The sequence below is a fragment of the Pelodiscus sinensis genome, chromosome 1 (genome assembly GCF_049634645.1).
Source record: "Pelodiscus sinensis isolate JC-2024 chromosome 1, ASM4963464v1, whole genome shotgun sequence".
Classification (NCBI taxonomy): Eukaryota; Metazoa; Chordata; order Testudines; family Trionychidae; genus Pelodiscus; species Pelodiscus sinensis.
The window spans coordinates 317,732,417-317,752,125 of record NC_134711.1 but is presented as its reverse complement, the minus strand read 5'-3'; the positions used below and the strand labels follow the sequence as shown (position 1 = coordinate 317,752,125).

The 19,709-nt window shown below is 50.7% G+C and overlaps 1 protein-coding gene across 2 annotated transcripts in view; it reads left to right on the top strand.

The window, feature by feature from the left end:
- Window positions 1-19,709, top strand: part of CAPN5 (calpain 5) — a 117,041-nt gene that overhangs the window by 32,315 nt on the left and 65,017 nt on the right. For both annotated transcript variants that reach the window (XM_075919511.1, XM_006139577.4), the window contains exon 2: window positions 7,613-7,789. In XM_075919511.1, coding sequence (XP_075775626.1) covers window positions 7,628-7,789 — 162 coding nt within the window. In that variant the 5' untranslated portion in view covers window positions 7,613-7,627. The remainder of the gene's footprint in view (window positions 1-7,612; window positions 7,790-19,709) is intronic.

The window sequence follows — 19,709 nt, the reverse complement described above, 5'->3', positions numbered from 1 at the left end:
TGGGAGAGGCAATTCCCATGAATTCCTAGATTTTAAAGGCAAGAAAATTGCCGTCTCTCTGGCCTGACCTCCTACAGACACAGACCAAGTGGTTTCTGCACCACTAAACTTATAGTCAAGCGAGCACATAGACACCAGAGCTCAGATCCAAGCTGGGGTAAATCTTTCTACATAACACCTCTCAGCTGTGGCCTTTCCTAGCCATCTACACAGCTTAAACGTCCATCCAGGCGCTTGTCCCCCATATCGATTGCTGCTGTATCCTTCCTTCCGCCCTTGGCTAATGCAGTCTTGCCCTGTTGATATCCAGTTTCTTTATCTGTTGCTTTGTCACTCCTCTCTTTGCTTCTTTCCCCTGCCTCCCCCTTCTCTAGCCTATCAAAATAGGCTGTGCAGGTCACGCAAAGTATCACACACCCCTTCCCCTCCTCCCTCAGTCACTATCAAGATGTCGACTTCCGCCTTGCATTTATCCCAGCCTCCGTTGGCCTCTTGTTTGAAAATGTAACAAGTCCCTTTGTGCTTTCTCCCATGTTGCCCCTTGTGCTTGGGACGTGCTCTCTGCAAAGCGACCTCGTTATCCTCTTTCAGAGCCCTCCTTTAAAACTTTCCTTTGCAGTCTTGCCTGGAATAAACTTGGCACCGGTTTAATCTGCAGGTGTGCAGAGACCATTGTCGAGCTGCCTGCACTATCTGTGTTTCCTTGTACTTCCTCGTCCGGCTGTATCTATCTGTTGTCTCTTGTCTTAGATTACAAACTCTGTGGGGCAGGGCCCATCTCTTTGTTCAGTACAGTCCCTAGCACAACGGGCCCTTGGTCCACGACTTGGCCTCCTAGCTGCTATGGCAATACAAACAATAATAATAACTAGACATTGCCATCCAAATTAGGAATGTGAATGGGTAATCGGTTAACCCTTTCTAGATGATGTTTACCGGTAACCGGTTATCTGGCAGCCCCATGGAGTGAGTGGCCAGGAGCTGGCAGCCCCGCATGCTGAGGGCTGCTCTGGCTGGACAGGCCATCCCCTCTGAACCATGGGCAAGGGGCCATGCCAGTCCACATGGGCAGGAGCCGACCCCCACCCAAAGGATCCTGCTCAATTAGTTAACTGATTAAACATAATGTTTAACTGGTTAACAGATTAAATAGGATTTTATGTCCCTAATCCAAATAATCTCTGCCTGCTTGAGGTCTCGGGGCCCTACAGTCGATGGATTGTTTGTACCCAAATTCCCCTATGGGTAGGGATGTAAATGACTAGTTGATTAGTGACACGACTAGTTGATTAGTGACTCAACTAGTTGCTTCCCCCCCCCCCCCCCTTTTCTTCCTCCTTCTGGTAAAAATCTTTGTACTTGAAAATGGTTATCTTGTCCCCGCTCAGTCTTCTCTTCTCCAGACTAAACAAACCGAATTTTTGCAGTCATTCCCATCAGGCCGTGCTTCCCTGATTTCTGAGTCCCGGAATTCAGTGCAGTTCCTGTGCTGGACTCTCTGTTCTCTATTCTGTGTTCGAATGGAGTGATGTGCATGAGGCTAGGGGAGCCTTCCAGGGGATTTAGGTTTGTCTTCTGATCGGCTTTGGTTCAAGCAGAGACTGAGAGGGGGGCTATGGGAAGGTTTTTCAGTTGGTCGGTTTTGGTTCAAACAGAGATTGAGGGGGCAGTAGGAAGGTTTTTCATTAGTCTGCATGCATGGATGTTATGCCTTCAAGAATATAGTGCTATAACAATAAAAATAAAAGGTAGCAAGTGCTAGGAGGGGATCCCAGAAAGAATTGCTATTGACTTAAGTGTTTTTGTGCATTAGCTATTAAAACAAAAACAAATAGTACAATTACATGCATTGCCCAGAGTAATTAAAATAATAGAAATAACATTGGCAAAGGAGCAAAACTACAATTAAAATGGGCTACAGTGATGGGAGTGCATGCAATCCAGTGATTCATGGGCAGCAGACAACACAAAATGTGTGAAATGTTATGGGACTTCATGTCCTGTCTTTTTCCATTTTTAACCCTTTTAAAATGTAGTAAGCAAAAACTTCTACATAGTAAGGAAAGGGAGAAGGGCAGGGGCTTCAGACCTACTGAGCATGCTCAGTGCATCTGATTTGAATAAATTATAAAAAAGCGGGTTTATGCACATTAAAAAAGCCCCCCCTGCCACAACCACCCTTTCGTGCCTCATTCCCACTGGGGTGACTGTTTCTACCCCTTCTGCTCTGCCTGTGCTGGGCTTTTGCCCTCTGTGTTGCGGAGTTTACCTGGCGCTCCTCCCTCCACCAGCCCTGAGTTTGCTTCTAGCACCGATTGTAACCCAGCCTGCAGCCGCTTCACTCCCCTGCCCAGTCAGTTTTCATCCCCCTCCTTTGTTTAGTACAATTACTTTCTCCCTTTTTTAACCCTTTTAAAATGAAGTAAGCAAAAACTTATACATAGAATGGGCAGGGGGAAGGGGAATGGCTTCAGCAGAGTTACTGAGCATGCTCAGTGCCCCTAAATTCTTCCCAAGTAGCACAGTCTTACAGCAAGCAGCTTTCTACGTACCACTGGGACTGAGCAGTCCTGGTGCACGCCTGCTCTTACTACATTTAAAAGGCAGAGCTGCATCAGGGGATCTGGTGCGTGCCAGGACTCTGACCACTGTTCCTCTGCCTCCCATGCCTCCCCTTCCCCCCGCCACAGAGATGGTGCCTAGGCTTATCGGAGTAGTTGACTACTTGTCTACACTACGGATGTAAGCACTTGGCTCCAAGACCTCCATGACTCACTGGATTTCAGAGCCCTGGCTCCAGCCCAAACGTCTATACTGCTCTTTTTACCCCCACTTCGATAGCTGTGCCAGCCTGCCTCTGCAGATCCTGAGACTCGCTGGTGGGAGGGTTGCGTTGTGTGGTGGAGACGCATCCTCCAGTCACCCAGGGTATGTCTGCGCAGCCATAACCGCCACTGGGCGGGTTTGAACCTGGGACCTCTGAAGCGGAGTATAGGAGCCTCTGCCCCCTGAGCTAAAAGCCAGCTGGCTCCCAGCCCGTGCTGTAGAGCAGGGGTTCCCAAACCTTGTGACACGGGGACCAGTAAATCTATTCACAAGCTTTCGGAGGACTGGTAACATTAATTTACATATTTGCATATTCATTAAGCAAATGGAAAATATGCAAATATGTTGGTTTTGGTCCTCCCAAAGCCCCCAGGCCCAGCATTAGCAAAGCTTTTGATACGGCCGTCCACAACATTCTTACAAAAAAGTTAAGGGAATATGGATTGGAAAAATGGACTGTAATCCAATAAAATCCTGCACCACCACATCGTGTATTGAAAAGGGGCTCATTTATTTTCAGAACGCTGACACCATCTTTGGAAGTTTTTTATCCATATTCTCATTCCAGATGGTGAATGCACCAGGTTCTCTCCATTCTGACACATTGTAGTGCCTTTAAACCTCACTTTCAGCAGTGGGGTATTTAAAAGACACTGCTTTTACATTTTTATTCAGGATCTGCGTGCGCCCTGAACTGTCCCGCTCCCAGCTGGCCGATTCTCTTCCCCCTCTCTGATGTAGAAGTCTCTTGGTCTTAACTGTTGCTGTGGTCTAGGTACGACTTGCATTGCTCAGTAACCACACTAGGTGTGTGGGTTACACAGCGAGCCAGAGCCACCGAGTTTGGGTCTGCAGTTTTGGGCTTGTGCTACAGTAGCCGTGGAAACATTTGGGCCTGGGAAGAGGGGTGGATTCAAAGCTCTGAGCTTCAGCCTGAACATTAACAGAAATTTTTAGAGCCATAGCACAGGCCCAAATCTTCAAATCCAGGCTCTGAGACTCACTGCCACAGCTCCTGCTTTCTGCCTAATTGGCTTCAAGCCCGAAGCAGGAGGTTTCATATCCCTTCCAAAATTTTGGTTGTCGTTCATTGTAACTCTGGATAGTCACGCTGTCCACAATAACATCCAATCCCGTTTTTGAATCTCTTTTAGTCCTAGGCTGCAACAAGTCCCTCAGTTTAAGCACATGCTGTGAGACAGGATATTTCCTTTGGGTCCTTTTGTATGAGTGCTTCAGATTTTCCTTTCTCGTTAGCATTTATCAGCATTCAATTTCATGTGCCTGGCTGTTGCCCATTCTCACAGCTTGGAAAGGTCTCTCTGAAGTTCCTCCTGCACAGCTGTGATCCTGACAAACCTAAATAACTTTGTGTCCTCTGCAAATTTTGCTACTCACTGCTCAGCCCAATTTCCAGATCCTTAATAAACACATTTAAGCAGCTCAGGATCTCGTATGGAAGCTTCAGGCCTGCTATTTTGTAATGATGGGAACTGACCATTTAATCCTACGCGTGTCTCTGTCTGCTAGCCAGTTTTTGATCCAAGACGGTGTTTTGTCTCCTATCCATAACTGCGTAGCTAGCCTCTTGTGCAAGATTTTATCAAGGGCATTTTGGAAATGAGTTGGTTGCCATCCAGTTCTCCTTTATCCGTTGTATAACTGGCACGTTGAAAGAATTCAGAGAGATTAGCGTGAGACACTACTCTCCATTGCTGAAACCACTCTGGTCAGATCCTCCTGTCTTCCAAGTGTTTCCTTACTTTGGTTTTAATGATCATTTCATCCAGTTTGCCAGGTACAGATACAAGGCTGTCTGGTATGCAGTTCCTTAGATCACACCTAGAACCCATTTCAAATCTAAATACATTTGCCACCCTCCACTTTTCTGGACAGGGAACTGTTCTATGTTCAGAATTGTGCTTCTCACCAAGGGAATGGAAATCATTTTTTTGTGCACTTGAGAGATATAGTTATACCCATGTAAGTATGTAGTGTACATCTGGCCATAGTAAGAGACAGGCCCTGCCTTGGAGAGCTTAGAATCCAAGGGTAGGTTTCACCAAGATATGTAGGCACTAAACACCCATTAATTTGAAATTAGTGCATATTAGGTGCCTAAATATCAGGATGAAATTCCATCCAAATAGACAAGGCAGACAAAGGAAGGAGGGACGTGGGGATAAAAGCGACTTGCCCAAGGTTATGTAGTGGGTCAGTGGCAGAGCTGGGAATAGATCACAGTTGTTCTGAGTAAGAGCAGCTCTTACTGCATTTAAAATGCAGAGCTGCAGCATGGGTGGCTCCTGGAGCCGGTGTGAGCCAGGACTGAACACTCCCGGTTTCCACTGTCTCTGGGACCGCTGCAGTTCTGCCTCCCTCTCCCCCATCCACCTCTGTGCACCTTGGAAAAGCCAGCTCCCCCCCCCCCCCCCACCCCTCCAGTTCCAGCTACTCGCCGCCCCTTATTGTCTCTGATACAGAGGCAGCAAGGGGGGAAGTGAGTAGTATACTATTTGAGTAGTCGCTTTCATTCCTAGTTCATGCCACTAGCAGCGGTGGTCTTCTCCAGTGGGGACAAGGCTTCTGGCTCCACACCAATCATCAATGCTGGCTCTGAGCAGAGGAGAGGCCGTGCTGCATTTTGGAATGTCCCAGACTCCCGGTAGAGACACTGATACCTATTAAGATACTGGCAGCCAACTTCCACGCTCACTCTTGCTACTTCAAGGCATGATCTCAGCGCTCTCTTGGCGTCTCAGGTCGCATTGCAGTAAAAACCAGAATTGCCCATCGACAAAGCCTTTTGCTTCTCCTGGCTCCCAGGAGAGTCCGTGTCACTTGAGATGATTCAGGACCCTTGAGAGTGACTGGGATGAAACAGAAGAAAATGAATGTTTCGGTAAATGAGCCGTAACGGCGGCAGAACCTGTGTAGTGTCATCCAGTGTAATCAGGACGGATGTTATTTTGGGTTCATTCAGGCACTGAGTAATGAGCGTTTTTGCTGCTAATCAGACTGATCTATAAGGCAAATTAAAATCTTTGGTTTGCTCTCAGCAGAAATCTCCTAAATTGTTTTCACCTCTCCTGTGTGAGACAGGGCAGGTTTGCTTAGCAGTCATCCTAAATAATGATCCCTGCTAGGACGGGGTCTAGTTAGCAAGCCAACTTTTTTCCTCCATACTAATCCTAACCATTCAACTAAATTGCTTCCAAATAGCTGTCCAGATGTGTGTCTCCCCTAATCCCCTGGACTACGAGATACTTATCACCAATCCTTATGCAGGTTCTTGTTCTAAGTTTATAGTCATTGATCGTCTTTGGACAATGATGTCTATTTACCAGAGTAACACCTTCGTTCACTTGCTGCCCATCTCCTGCGTATTCTACCTTGTGGCTCAAGAGGTATAGAAGGCCTCGTGTAAGGACACTCTTACCCTATGGGAGGCAGGAATGGATGCAGGAGCCTAGAACGCCAATCAAAGGAGCAGGTACTCTGTACCTAGGAGCAACCAGACAGGTGGAGAACTATCAGGAACAGATTTGGGTGCTGCTATATTTCTCGGGTGTACGTGGGACATGATTTCCTCGCCCCTTCTGGGTTAGTAAAGCCATGTCTGTGCCCAGGAAGCCAGCTGCTTTTTGAGAGCGCGTAATTAATCTAGAAAGAGATGGCCCTGTGCCAGGAGGCCTTTTTTAATTAAAAGAGGCCAGGGCATCTGAGAATCTCTATTAAAACTTGGCGCCGCTGCTGAAGTCCCGGAGAGCCTGTGTCTAAATTTGGATGCGGGGGTGGAGATTGAGTATCGTCTCAGGACAGAATGTGATTTTGCTCGCTAACCTCTCGTCCGGGGGAGAAGATGTGGGCTGTGTCACAGACCTGTGGGGCCGCGTGCACCTCCCCCTTGCGATCATGTCACCTCTCTCCTGTGCTGCTGCTGACCTTGAAGGGATGTAGAGGTGGAGCTGGCGGCTAGAACAGCTCAGGCATAGCTTGTTACTCGGTTGTACTAAGATGGCCAGGGGAGTCTGGGCTTTGAAGAGTGCCAATGGAATGCCCCTGCCCTGCCTGGCCCTACGATCCGGGCCAGAGGTCCTGCATGCCTGGTGGAAGGAGGAAGAGCTGAGCAAAGTTGGGGAACTGGCCTTTTGTGCTGGGTACAAACATTGTACCTTGGGGCACCTGGTGCTGGCCACTGTCGGCAGACAGGCTACTGGGCTAGATGGACCTTTGATCTGATCCAGTACGGCCGTTCTTATGTTCTTATTCCTTATCTCCTGGCTTAGAGGCCTATGTTTTCTTACTGGTTGTGGGAGGTTGGGCAGGTGTGTCTGCTTCTCTCCCACTAGGGCAGAAATGGAAAGTGTGGGGTCACTGTCCTTCCTCAACGCAACCCCTCTACTCAAAAAAGACGTGGTCAGATCTGCTACTCACCCCCTTCTTTATTGGAACCAGTCATGGCACTGCTTTTCCTGTGGTTTGCTTGAAGGGCTGCCCCCTTCCTACGTGGACTTTTTTCCCTGGGACACTGGAGCCTGCAGGCATAGTGCTCGTTGGGTTTTTGTACTGTGCCTGTCACCTTGGTATCTGGGCACATGAGGTGGGCCAGTGGGACCCACCTGTCGTGCTCTTATTTGACCATTAACCTAGTTGTTTAACATCTGTCTCTTGTCATTCAGCTGGGTCCTTTTCCAGCATGAATCTGAATGTTTTAGCTGGGAGCTACATTTCGGGAAGGGCAAGCCTGGTCACTCACCCCACCCCATCTTGCTTTGTCTTCTAGTGGTTGGGGTGAAGGATGTTCTCCTCGGTGAAGCTCTACGAGAATCAGCACTTCTCGGCCCTGAAGAAAGACTGCCAGCGGCAGAAGGTGCTCTTCGAGGACCCGCTCTTCCCCGCCACCGACGACTCCCTCTTCTACAAGTCACGGATTCAAGGCATCCAGTGGAAACGCCCAAATGTAAGTGGGGCTTGGCTGTTCTCCCTGTGCACCTTGTGCTGCTCTCCTGGAGCCAGGCTTTATAAAGCAAGTCACTCTGCTCCCCCCACACCACATGCTAGCTACTGTCGGTGCTTAGACCCCCTTACCACAGTATGCGAGCTCCTCACCCTCTCTAATGGAGTGATCCTCCAACCAGTTCTGGGAAACAGGGCAGTGCTGTTATCTCCATGGCGTAGACGGGGAACTGAGGCACAGAGAGACTTGCCCAAGGTCGCAGAAAAAGTCTGTAGCAGAGCAGCAAACCGAACATGGGTCTGCTGACTCTCAGGCCCGCTAACCACTGGATTATCCTTCCTTTGGCCCTCTGCAGGAGCTCCTGTTCCTTGAACATTACTTGTGCGCACGCTAAGCCAGGGGGCGATTTGAAAGGCAGCGAGACAGGGTGTTGAGTGGTTGGAACAGGGGCTGGAAATCAGGACTCCTGAGATTTGCAGGCCAAGTCCTGCTCCTATCAGGACTGGGCCTGCTCCCACTGAAGTCAGTGCCAGTTTTGGCATCGTCGTCACTGGAAATCCCTTTCGAAGCCAATTGGAGTTGCAGATGCTCAGGGTGCTTGTTCTTCTTCTGTCACTAACTCAGCCCATGGCCTTGTCCCTCAACAGTGACTTGTAACTGTAACTCATCTGTGTTTGAAAAGGGGCTATAATAATAGATCCAAGCCAGAGGTAGGGAACCTAAGGCGTGGTGGCTAGATGCGGCTGCCGGCTTGCCTGGATCCAGCCCCGTGGCTCAGGGCTCCCCCCAGCATTGGGACTCCACACTGGTGCTCCAGTCATCCCCCCTCCCTGCTGTCTCCCCATGGAGCTGGAGCACACAACTCTAGTAGCCTCGGCCCCCTCAGCGTTGGTGTGTGAGAATCATAGAATCCAAGAGCTGGAAGAGATCTCGGGAGGTCATCAAATACCACCCCCTGTCCAAGGCAGGACCAATCCCAACTAATCATCCCAACCAGGGCTTTGTCAAGATGGGACTTAAAAACCTCTAGGGATGGAGATTCCACCACCTCCCTAGGGAACCCATTCCAGTGCTTCACCACCCGCCTAGTGAAATAGTTTTTCCTACCATCCAACATAGACCTCCCCCACTGTAACCTGAGACCATTGCTCCTTGTTCTGCCATCCTTCACTACTGAGAACAGCTTCTCTCCATCCTCTTAGGAACCCCCCTTCAGGTAGTTGAAGGCTGCTATCAAATCCCCCCTCACCCTTCTCTTCTGCAGACTAAATAAGGCCAAATCCCTCAGCCTCTCCTAATATGTCATGTGCTCCAGCCCCCTAATCATTTGGTTGTCCTCCGCTGGACCCTCTCCAGTGCATTCACATTTTTCCTATAGTCGGGAGAGAGGGGGTCCAGAACTGGACTTAATACTCCAGATGTGGCCTCACCAGTGCTGAATAAAGGGGAATAATCACTTCTCTGAATCTGCTGGCAATGTTCCTCCTAATGCACCCTAATATGCCATTAGCCTTCTTGGCTACAAGGACACACTGTTGACTCATCTCCAGCTTTTCATCCACTGTAACCCCCACATCCTTTTCTGCTGAACTGCTACTTAGCCAGTCGGTCCCCAGCCTGTAACAGTGCTTGGGATTCTTCCGTCCCAAGTGCAGGACTCTTGGGAGAATGTTGGGAGTGTCTTTCTCCTCAGTAGGGGGCCACATCTGTGAGAGTTTGTTGGTTTTTTGCTTCTTACTTGTGTGCTGCCCCTGACAGATTTTTCTGTGGGTCAGCGGCCTCTGACCCAAAAAGGGTTCTCCACCCCTGACAGAGGCCTAGATAATGATGTTAATCTCAGGGGCCGACTGCTGTTTCCAAAGGGCTGTTAAGAGCCTAGTGAGTGGTTTTATTTATTTGCTTTTGGTTGAGTCTCACACTGTCCTAACCCCGTTATTTTAATAGCTGGTCTGCTGCAGCAGTCTCTGTCCCAAAGGAATCCCAGCGTTTTCTGTAGCACTGGACATTGTGATCTGCTGGTCCCCTTCAGGAACTGTTTTTCCTTTCTGCTCTGTGTGCAACTGTAGCCCCGGAGGTGTCTATGGACCACAGAGCTGGCTGGGTTGGCAGTACATAGGGACGGGAGTGGGGGTGCTGGCACATGAGGGGAGCACTGCAGGTGTGCAGAGAGGCCAGCAGCATGGTTCATCCTTGATCCCAGGTGTCCAGGACAGGGCTGTGGTCCTGGGCCTGTCTGTCCATGTCTCCTTGGCATAAGGGATTACACGGGGCAGTGTTCTCGGTGGCTGGGAGGGAGGTCATGGAGGGCACTGTGATCTGCTGCCAGCAGTTGAATGCACCTGGCATTCCTCCCCGGGGTGTTCGCTGTGTTCCCAGTGCTGTGCCTGACTGAGTTGTTCCCTTCAGCTTCCGTTGGTGTTTAACCCCTGGCAGTCCAGGCACTGCCTGCTCTAGCAGGCTGGGCACTGGGGATATTGGGGGTGAGCCTGGGAGAAAGCCCTGCATTTAGCCCCTTTGCTGTCTATGGGGGCGATGAGTTGTGAGTCCATGTCCTGAGTGATCTGTGGCCCTAGCACCACCCTGCCCCTCAGAGATTGATGGGCATGGGGGAGCCCTTGGGACTTAAGAGTCCCTTCTCCAGAGCCATGGGACAGGGAGCACCAAGAGGAGGCCCAAAGTCTCTTCCCACCCTTTCAGCCAGGCCAGGAGGATGGGAGCAGTGCCTGAGGGGAGCTGAGCTCTAGCGCCAGGCTCCCACATAGCTCTGCCTCGGGGTGGGGGAGCTGGGACTTGAGGATGGGGAGGCTACAGGGCCGCCTCAGCGGGGTGACAGGGGCTGTTCATTCCTAAGGCTGCCTTTGTGTGAGGGAGGCACCGAATCCCCTGATTCCCAGAGACCTCCCTGACACTTTCTGCTTCAGCCCCTGGAGTGGACTGGAGCTGGCACCCCGCATGGTCCCCAGGGATTGGTAACAGCCTCTCGACGGTCCCCCTGCAGCGTTTCTTGGGGGTGGAGGAGGAGCAGCAGCAGGATGTTAGGAGAGACATTATTTGCGGAAAAGTCACAGAAGGGTCCTGGCTTCTGTGAATTTTCGTGTGTTGCCCATGACCCGTCCATGACTTTTACTAACAATAACCATGACAAGATCTTAGCCTTACTCATTGCCAGCCTGCTGAGCTATTGCTGGTCTCCCCATCTCCCTCAGCACATCACGCCCCTTCCAACCTCCCCGAGCAACCTCCTGTCAGCTGGGCGCTACTGCCAGCTCTGCGCTAGCTGGATGCCGTGCAGGGAGGCCACATGGCAGGGGTTTGCTATGACCGAGCTGCTCTGAGCTGCCATGGTCTCTCTCTGCTGGAGTCTAGAAAGCCAGTCTGTCTTTTGAGAGCCACAGTGAAGCCTTTGTCCCAGCGGGCGCGGGGGAGGGAATGCAAAGGCTTTGGGTAAAGGGCGGGTGAGCGCAGATTGGTTCGTGGTGCACCGTGTGCGGCAGCAGCAGCGTTGTACCAGGCCACCACCGAAGCGGCTGTAGCAGTTGTGCTCCCTTGCTGAAAACAGACGGGCTGCACCAGCACAGTCGCTCTGTGGCAGTGATCCTCCAACATTTCACCTTGCACCCCCACCATCCCTGCCTGCGGGGGTTTCGCTACAGTGGGGGGCAGTGGGCAGGGGTAAGAGGGTTAAGGCTGGGACCACAGCTGGGGGTGGGACTGGCAGGCAGGGCTGGGACCGGCAATAGAGCTGGGTGGAGTTCCCTCCTTGCCCCCATGGGGACTGGCCCAGGCCCCAGCCCTACCCCCTGCATGTTTCTTGACACCCCCATAGGGTGGCGACCCTCATCGTTTGGGGATCTCTGCTGTATGGGAAGCTCCCATGTAAAGTTAAGGGTGAATTGGGGTATCTTTCCTCTGGGAACTGGCAGAAGCCCCACCGCTCCCAACCTCGGCTGGGTGTCCATCTCTACCAAGCACTAGGAATATGTGCAAGAGGGGACAAACCAGGGCTGTCCCCAGGGAATAGACTGGTTGGCCTAAAAGGTCCTTTCTATGTCTAGAATTATATCCTGCCCATTACGGTATGAGACTGCACCATGGTGGGCAATATATAAAAACATGGCTGGTGGGAGAGGGCCAAGCAAGTAGCTGGCTGAGTTCCTGTGGAGATGATGATTTTAATACTGCTGAGGCTTAATTGAATGAGTTTATTGTATAATTAATGATCAGGTTCTTGTAGCCTGGGACAGGCGTCTTCATTACTCTAAACCTAAACGAATGCATAATGTGCTCCAGGGAACACTCGCTATCCCACTGCTCTTGTACATTTCAAAGGGAGAGAGGCAGTGGGAACCGGAGCCGGAGGGGACTGAAGGTTCCTCGCTGTGCTTCTCCCTGTGAAATGGGCAGGAGCCGCAGTACGTTACCATGGGAGGGGAGCAGCCTTCATACCGGTGCAAGCAGGACTTTTTCAATCTCACTCAAGCCATTTCCTTGCTTCCCTCTGCCTCCCCTGTCCCACGGAGACGGTGCTGGGGGGAGCCGGCTTGTAAGCTGGCTCCCCCCAGCACCGGCTCACGCTCCCCTCCCTTGCTGCCTTTCTCTGATAGAGGCAGCACGCAGGGGAAGCGGGTGGGTTGTCCTGTTGCTACTTAACTATCCAATCAGCATTTGATTATCGGGTAGTCGACTAGTCACTTGCATCCCTGATACCAAGGGGAAGTGATTGATTAGGGATGAAAGTGACCAGTCAAGTCACTACTCGACTACTTGTCCCCCCCCGCCCCCCTTGCTGCCCCTGTATCAGCAGGAGCAGGAGCTGGTACTGAGGGGAACCGGCTTAAAAGCCTTTGTGTGAGGGAGGCACTGAATTCCCTGACTCAGGGCAGGCACAGGGAGGTATGTGCTGATTGCACCCAGCATTGCCTGTGAAGCCAGGCGCTCCCTTGGCATCCAGTCCACGCGCTGCTACGGTTCGATCGGTGTGCCCCGCCGCACTTAGCACAGCTCCCCTCTCCCGGGACACTCGCTCTGTTAGGACGCTCTGGTGGGCCACTGAGATGAAGGAGAGCCACTCACCGGCCTCGGCTGGCCATCGTTGCTGTGGACACTGCGCTGCATGGAGCAGCCGGCAGGGCGACTTCTCCCCCACTGGCGATTTTTGCACTGCCAATGATCTTCCTGCCGACTCTGACACAAAGGAGTAGCCTGCTGTCCTGGGCCACGCCTGGCTGGAGGAGTCAGCAGCCCCCTTTTCTGCGTGCAGGGGCACGGGGACAATTGTACGGGGAGGGGTGCTGAGAGCTACCGAGCCAAACTGTCCACCCTGTGTATGATGGAAAGCGCTTCAAGCCGGGGGCTTGGCAGCATTCCTAGACCCAGCGCCTGTGCCTGGAAGTGCCCATGTATCAACTTCCCCTGACGGGCCTAGCTGAAGGCACGTTTCCAGCCTGCCTGTGTAGGTGAACTGTACCTACAGCGCACGTGGATCAGTGATCAGTGAGTTAGTTTTCCAGTGGTGTGTTACGTGCCCCCCTTTGGAGAGATGCCATGACATCGGTGTGTGAGGCGCTTTGAGCTGGGCAGGCCAGCTGGGATGCATGGGGACATACCAGGGACTGGGCTCTGGGCTACTCAAAGGGTCATATGCCCTCACCCTTGCCTCAGTCCGGGCGCAAGGGCAGAGCAGACACTGATCGGCTTGCTCTGGTGATCCTGTGGGTTACAGGAGCAGCCCTGGAAGGTTCACCACAAACAATGTCTCCTGGGTCAGGCTGCCACTGTTCCCTGAGAAGGATAGAAGGCGTCTTTGGGCCCAGCTGAGCTCTGACAACACAGCTCACTGGCAGGGAGGGGCTTGCCCCCTGAGGCACCATGCCAGGCCCAACTGGGTGATGCGTTGTGGTTCCATTAGGGGGCTGCTCCCTGTACCGCAGATTGGAGAGAAGCAATTCCAAACGTCAGCTCTGGTAATTGGTGGTGCATGGCTCTTCCCTGACAGCCTCCTGCTCTTGCAGCGAGGTTCTGTGTGACTGTTCTCCCCTGACTGGCACCTCACCTGGGGATTGTCTCACGACACTGGCAGCTTGTGTGGTTGCCCCTTTTTTGGCTCTTCTTCCCTAATTAGAGATGGTGCCATTCATCCCACTGACCTATAAACCTGTGTTCAGCCCACGAACCGCAGTCCTTTGGAAATCCCAAGGGCCCAGAGTTCTGTGCGCAGAATGAGGGAGGGGTCCTGGTGAAAAACTAGTATGTGATCGTGCAGTTAAAGATCAGGTCATAGCGCCTACGCACAAGGGGGCTGGATTGTGGCTGCCCGTGCAACCTGGTTCTTCCTACCGTCTGAGTGCTCGACTGAGAGATCATTTTTGTGTGTTTCATCCATCCCCCATCCAGGGCTAAAACACAGCTGCCTGTAGGGTGAAACCAGGTGGCATTGCAACTGTTGGAGTCAGAGATTTTGACAGGCTTGGGCCCCAAGACAGAAGTGAAGGGGGAACGTGGTATCCCTTTGAAATACTGGGGGCAGTTGGACGTAGGCAGAGAGTAATTGGCCAAAGTGTGGGGGCTGGCATTAGCACTGCAAGGCGTTAGCTGCTCAGTGCTAAGTCTCAGCTGTAAGGGTACGTCTAAACTACATGCCTCTGTCGGCAGAGGCATGTAGATTTGTTTGTTCAGCAAAGGCAAATGAAGCCGCGATTTAAATGATCGCGGCTTCATTTACATTTACATGGCTGCCGCGCTGAGCCGACAAACAGCTGATCAGCTGTTTGTCGGCTCAGCGCGGCAGCCATGTAAATGTAAATGAAGCCGCAATCATTTAAATCGCAGCTTCATTTGCCTTTGCCTGTGTGTCTAATCTACATGCCTCTGCCGACAGAGGCATGTAGTCTAGACACAGCCTAAGACAGCCCCTCCAGCAGCGCTGTGCAGGTGTGGCCTGTCCGTGGCTCCGTGAGTGTCGCTGGGCTTTCAAGGTGTCACCTGCCGGACGAGTAGGGCTGTATCCGCATGCTGCATTGCAGCTCCTGCTGACATCCAGCTACCATGACCCGGGGCGAGGAAGAGAGCGAAGGACTTCCCAGTTCCTTAGCTTGTCTCCCGCAGTGAGGGGCCAAACTGGTTCCCAGCGCCTGGCGTGATGTGCTGGGGTGAACGCTAGGTTGGGTGGGGGAGGTGGTAATCCTTCTCTGGCTGTAGAGTGGCTGCCGAGCCTTGCTCTTCCTGCTCACTGCTCGCTGCTGCTCAGGGGACTTGCACAGAGGGGAGCATTGGCACCACGCAGGACATATCTGCTCCATTCGGGCCTCTCCGTCTGAGGGCGGCACCAGACCAGTTCGGCTACAAAGGAGCCATGTGGGAGGCAACGTCTCCCAAGAGCTCCCCTTTCCCCATTCTTCACCGCAGGGCATTCCCTGTGCCTTTGTCATTTCTCTTGTCCACACAGTAGGCAGCTGTTTATTTGCTTTCCTAGAACAGTGTGGGCCCTGGGGCTGTTGCATGGTATGTGGGAAACCCTGTTAAACCTGCACCAGAATGACTCAAACAGGGCTAGGCTACAGAAAGTGACCTTTCCAGAGCTTTTCCTCCCGCCCTCATTCCTGCAGGCACAACGGAGCACCTGCCAATCCATGCAGAGGCCGCTCGTTACAGGACTCCATTATGATTAGTGTTCGTTAACCTGCAGTTATTTACTTCAATTATAATATATTTGTGTGTATTATACATAATGCTTATATAGAGAGTATTTCTATTGTGGCAGCATTTAGTTAATATTTCTATTGTGGTGTTCTGTACATAGGTATTATGTACAGCATGTCCATGCTTAATTAGTTATTAGTCATTAGTGTTAATTTCTATTATGATAGCACCAAAGGGCCTCGGAGGGCAAGGGGAGGCGATTAGGTCCCTTTGCTCTAGTAATGTATATTGATATAATAATAAAAGAAGAACCCTGCACCAAAGAGCAGACAGGCTAAACATGCAAGAAGAGTCATCAGGAGTATAAAGCAAAGTGAATCAGTCCTGATCACCCTACTGTGAAGCTGTCACAAGCTTGTTGCATCCTCCCTTTCTTTGGGACAGGGGGTTCCGATCTTTTTCTCAGGTTATGAGAATGGAAGAGTTTGAGACCAAATAATATCATCTCTCATGCTCCTTATCAGTAGCCTAGCCTGCTTTTCATCAGAATGCCTGTTACTGAGTTACTAGCTGCCTTGTGATTAATATTTACTGGCTTATAATTGCGGCAAGGAGCCCTGTGGCACCTTATAGACTACCGGTAACTGCAGGGTAGGAGCATAAGCTTTCGTGGGCAAAGATCCACTTCGTCAGATGCATGAAAGCTTATGCTCCTACACTGCAGTTAGTCTATAAGGTGCCACAGGACTCCTTGCCGCTTTTGCAGATTCAGACTAACGCGGCTACCCCTCTGATACTTGGCTTGTAATTGTACCCATAAAAACAGAGGTCAGCACCGAAAACTTGGCCCTGGTTGTTCATATAGTACCCGCTGGTTGTGGAGAAAGGAGAGGGTCCTTATCTGAAAGAGATTGGAGAGGGGAGGCTTTTTTTCTGATTCCTCTGAAAATATTTTCTTTGGTCTACTAGGCAGTGTAGGGGAAAAACCCTAGTGCCTGTTACTGCACGCCACAGTCCTAATCAGAGGCTGCAGCATTGCATTGAAGGACAGAGATGGCTGCAGTCTGCTCCATTTCATGCTTATTACACTCAGCTCTCTGACTTTGGGCAAGCTTTTGTTGCTTGCAGTTGGGCAAAGTTTGGCTGTGCCTGCTATGGAGCATCTGTGCCCCATACTGCGGAACTCGGAACAGTAGCTACAGCCCACTTCTGTCCCATTAATGTGTTCCCATAAAGGACTCCGAATCCAAGCTGTTACCATTCTTGCTCAGAGCCTTTGTCCTTGCTGATCCAAAGTAGATGAAAGGTATTTTGTGTGGAGTTTCTGCAGGGAGGGGAGTTTGAAATGGGAAATCCTTGGATGTCATACTGGTGGCTTCCTTTATGTAGTTGTCTTGCAAAATCATGTGATCAACAGCTTTGGAGCCAGAAGTGACTGGGAAGAGCTCCAGCAGCTCTGGCAGATAGCTATGCAAATGTCCTCGATTGATAGCTCAGACTGAGCCTGGACAACTTTGACCCAGTTAGCAAAGCTCTCAGGGCAGTGTATAAGCTTTAGGGCCTGATCCTAGAACCCGGCCTGACGTGAGTAGGAAGTCAGTAGTGGATATTGCATGAGTTGGGCTTGCTCATGTTAGCAAAACTTGCAAAAATCGGGCCCCTGAATGTTGTGATCTTGCCTGCAAACCACAAGGAGACAGAGCTGGAAAGGGCCTGTATCTGTCTGGCTGAGAAGTGCCTCAGGGGTGGGAAGAATGGCCAAAACATACTGCACTTTGGCTGTGCTCAGCTGGCAGGTCATCCAGAATGACCATTGCCAGATGGTGTTAATCAGAGCAGCTCCAAGGCCATCCCTGCTGTGCAGAGAAGAAATTCAGCAAAGAAGAGAATCTGGCCCCAAATCCTTCCTTTGGTGCCATTTTAATCCAGGAGGAAACAAAGCTGAGCCTCATATGCCGTTTCCATTAGCTTGTTTTGTAACAGAAAGGCCAACAAGACTCTGCAAGTGATTTCATGGGGGGGTCTTTCCTAAAGCCCCAGGATGTTTTCTGTCTGTCAGCCACCCCAGCAAAGGCCTCAGGATGCAAAGGATTGTTTTGCACCCCTCATCTCCTTACCCTGAAGCACCCCCCAGGGAGGTGCGACACTACAGTACCTGTAAAAAATTTAAGTTACTTTCACCCTGGCTATGAGATTGATCAAACTGCAGGGGCAAAGATCATGACCTACAGGCTGGCAGCTGCCCTCTCGCTCCGGTTGTGTGGCTGTTTTGTTTGCCCTTCTCCCACATCTAATGTGGTAGCATTTCCTGGAATTGATTAGCATTATTCCTTGCAGTGCAGCACTTGCCCCCTCCCTGCTTTTCATCTGACTTGGAGTTTCGCTGTGGATGCCAGAACTTAGCAGCAGCAGCAGCTGTTTAATTCTGTAATTGGTCTTAGCATTGTTTACCATTTGCCTTTGCATTAATCTGTGAGATGGTGCAGAGGTGCCAGAGAGAGAACTCTTAGGAAATGTATTCGGGGAGAAAACAAATCAAGGGGCTGGCTCGCTCCTTGCAGAGACTGGCGAAGAGCTTCGCTTTTAGCTGTATCCACTTAGAAATATGATTACCTACACAAAAGGCTGGGGCTTATTTTTCTCCTCATTGAGCCAAAGCAGATTAGAGCTGACTGGAGTGGGGTTTGTGGCTCTTTCTAAAATGTCTTGGTAATCGTGCTTAGCTATTGCAAGGCAGTGTGAGCCAGTGGCTAGTGCACTGACCTGGGCCTTGGAAAACTTGGGTGTTTAGGGTTCCCTCTCATTTTTTCCATCCATGTGCAGAATAATTTTATGTGCACCAAGGCATGTGTGGATGTGCACCACCAATAGAACACATGCTACTGGCTGTGGGGGCTAATTTCTCCTGGGTGGCTGTCCAAACATTCAGTTTGCAGAGAACACTAGTTCTTATTACCCAAGGTCACCCAGCAGGGGAAGTCACTGCATCTCTCTGGACTTCTTTCCTCTCACTTTTTGCTTGTCTTGCTGAGTTAGATTGTAAGCTCTTTCGAACAGGGACTGTCTCTCATAAATTTTGTACGGCACTTAGCACAATGGGGATTTCAACTGAGACCTGTATACAAACACTACTAGTACTACAAATAAAGGAAGTCCTACCTGGTGTGGGCCTCCTGGCTGGGGTCATGTGCTGCTGAATTAGGGGCAGAGAAATGGCAAGTAATACTAATCTCAACTTGCAAGTCATTGGCAACGTGTCTATTATTACTACAAACAGCTCTGGGTGTTTGGGCATATGAGATGTGTGGTTCGAATGGAAATAAGCAGACTTTCTACGTGTGTATTGTATGTTCTGCTCATGCATTGAAAGCAAAACCAGGGCCTTTACCAACTTACTGCCTGGAATGGGCAAAGACTTGGGGCACCCATGCGAGATGTAGAAAAGCAGATTTTTCACGTGTTATAGGCCAAATTCTGCCTTCAGGCACATGCAGGCATATCTACACAAGCAGCACCATCACAGGACTTACCTATGTAAGCCACAACATCCGGGGCTCATGCAACTGCACATCCTCTAATGCAGAGCAGGGAACCATTTTTGGGTTGGAGGCTGCTGACCCACAGAAAAATCAGTCTGGGGCTGCACACTCGTGAGAAGCCCCTGTCTGAGGAGGAGAAAGACACTTCCCTTGCACACCAGAGACTAGGGGGTCCAATCTAGTAGATTTTGTATGCTCTAGCCCTGCGGGTGGGGGGCGGGAGCGTCAGCGTGGGATCCCCAATGCTGAGCCTCAGGGTCTAGATGCAGGCAAGCCAGGGGCTACATCTGGCCCCCGGGCCTGAGGTACCCTGCCCCTGCTCTAATGGGATCTGTGCCACCAAGTGCCAGCAATTCCCCTCTGCCTTGTATATTAGCCACACCAGACAGTCTCTACGACAAAGGATAAGCAGACACAAATCAGACATTAGACATGGTAACACACACAAACTGTAGGGGAACATTTTAGCCTGCCCGGTCACTCAATCATGGATTTAAAAGTTGCCATTCTTCTACAAAGGAATTTCACTGCCCAGTTACAGAGAGAGAGAGAGAGACTGATTGTAGAACTGGAATTTACCTGCAACTGTGACACTGTTACCCTGGGCTCGAACAAAGACATTAACTGCATTATAAAGCCAATTTCTCCTCTCTTTAACATATGCATTTCCACATCTAAAGTTGCTTCTTTAATCAACCTTATTTTGAGGCCTATGAAATGTAGTGATGTTGTCACCTTTTATACCC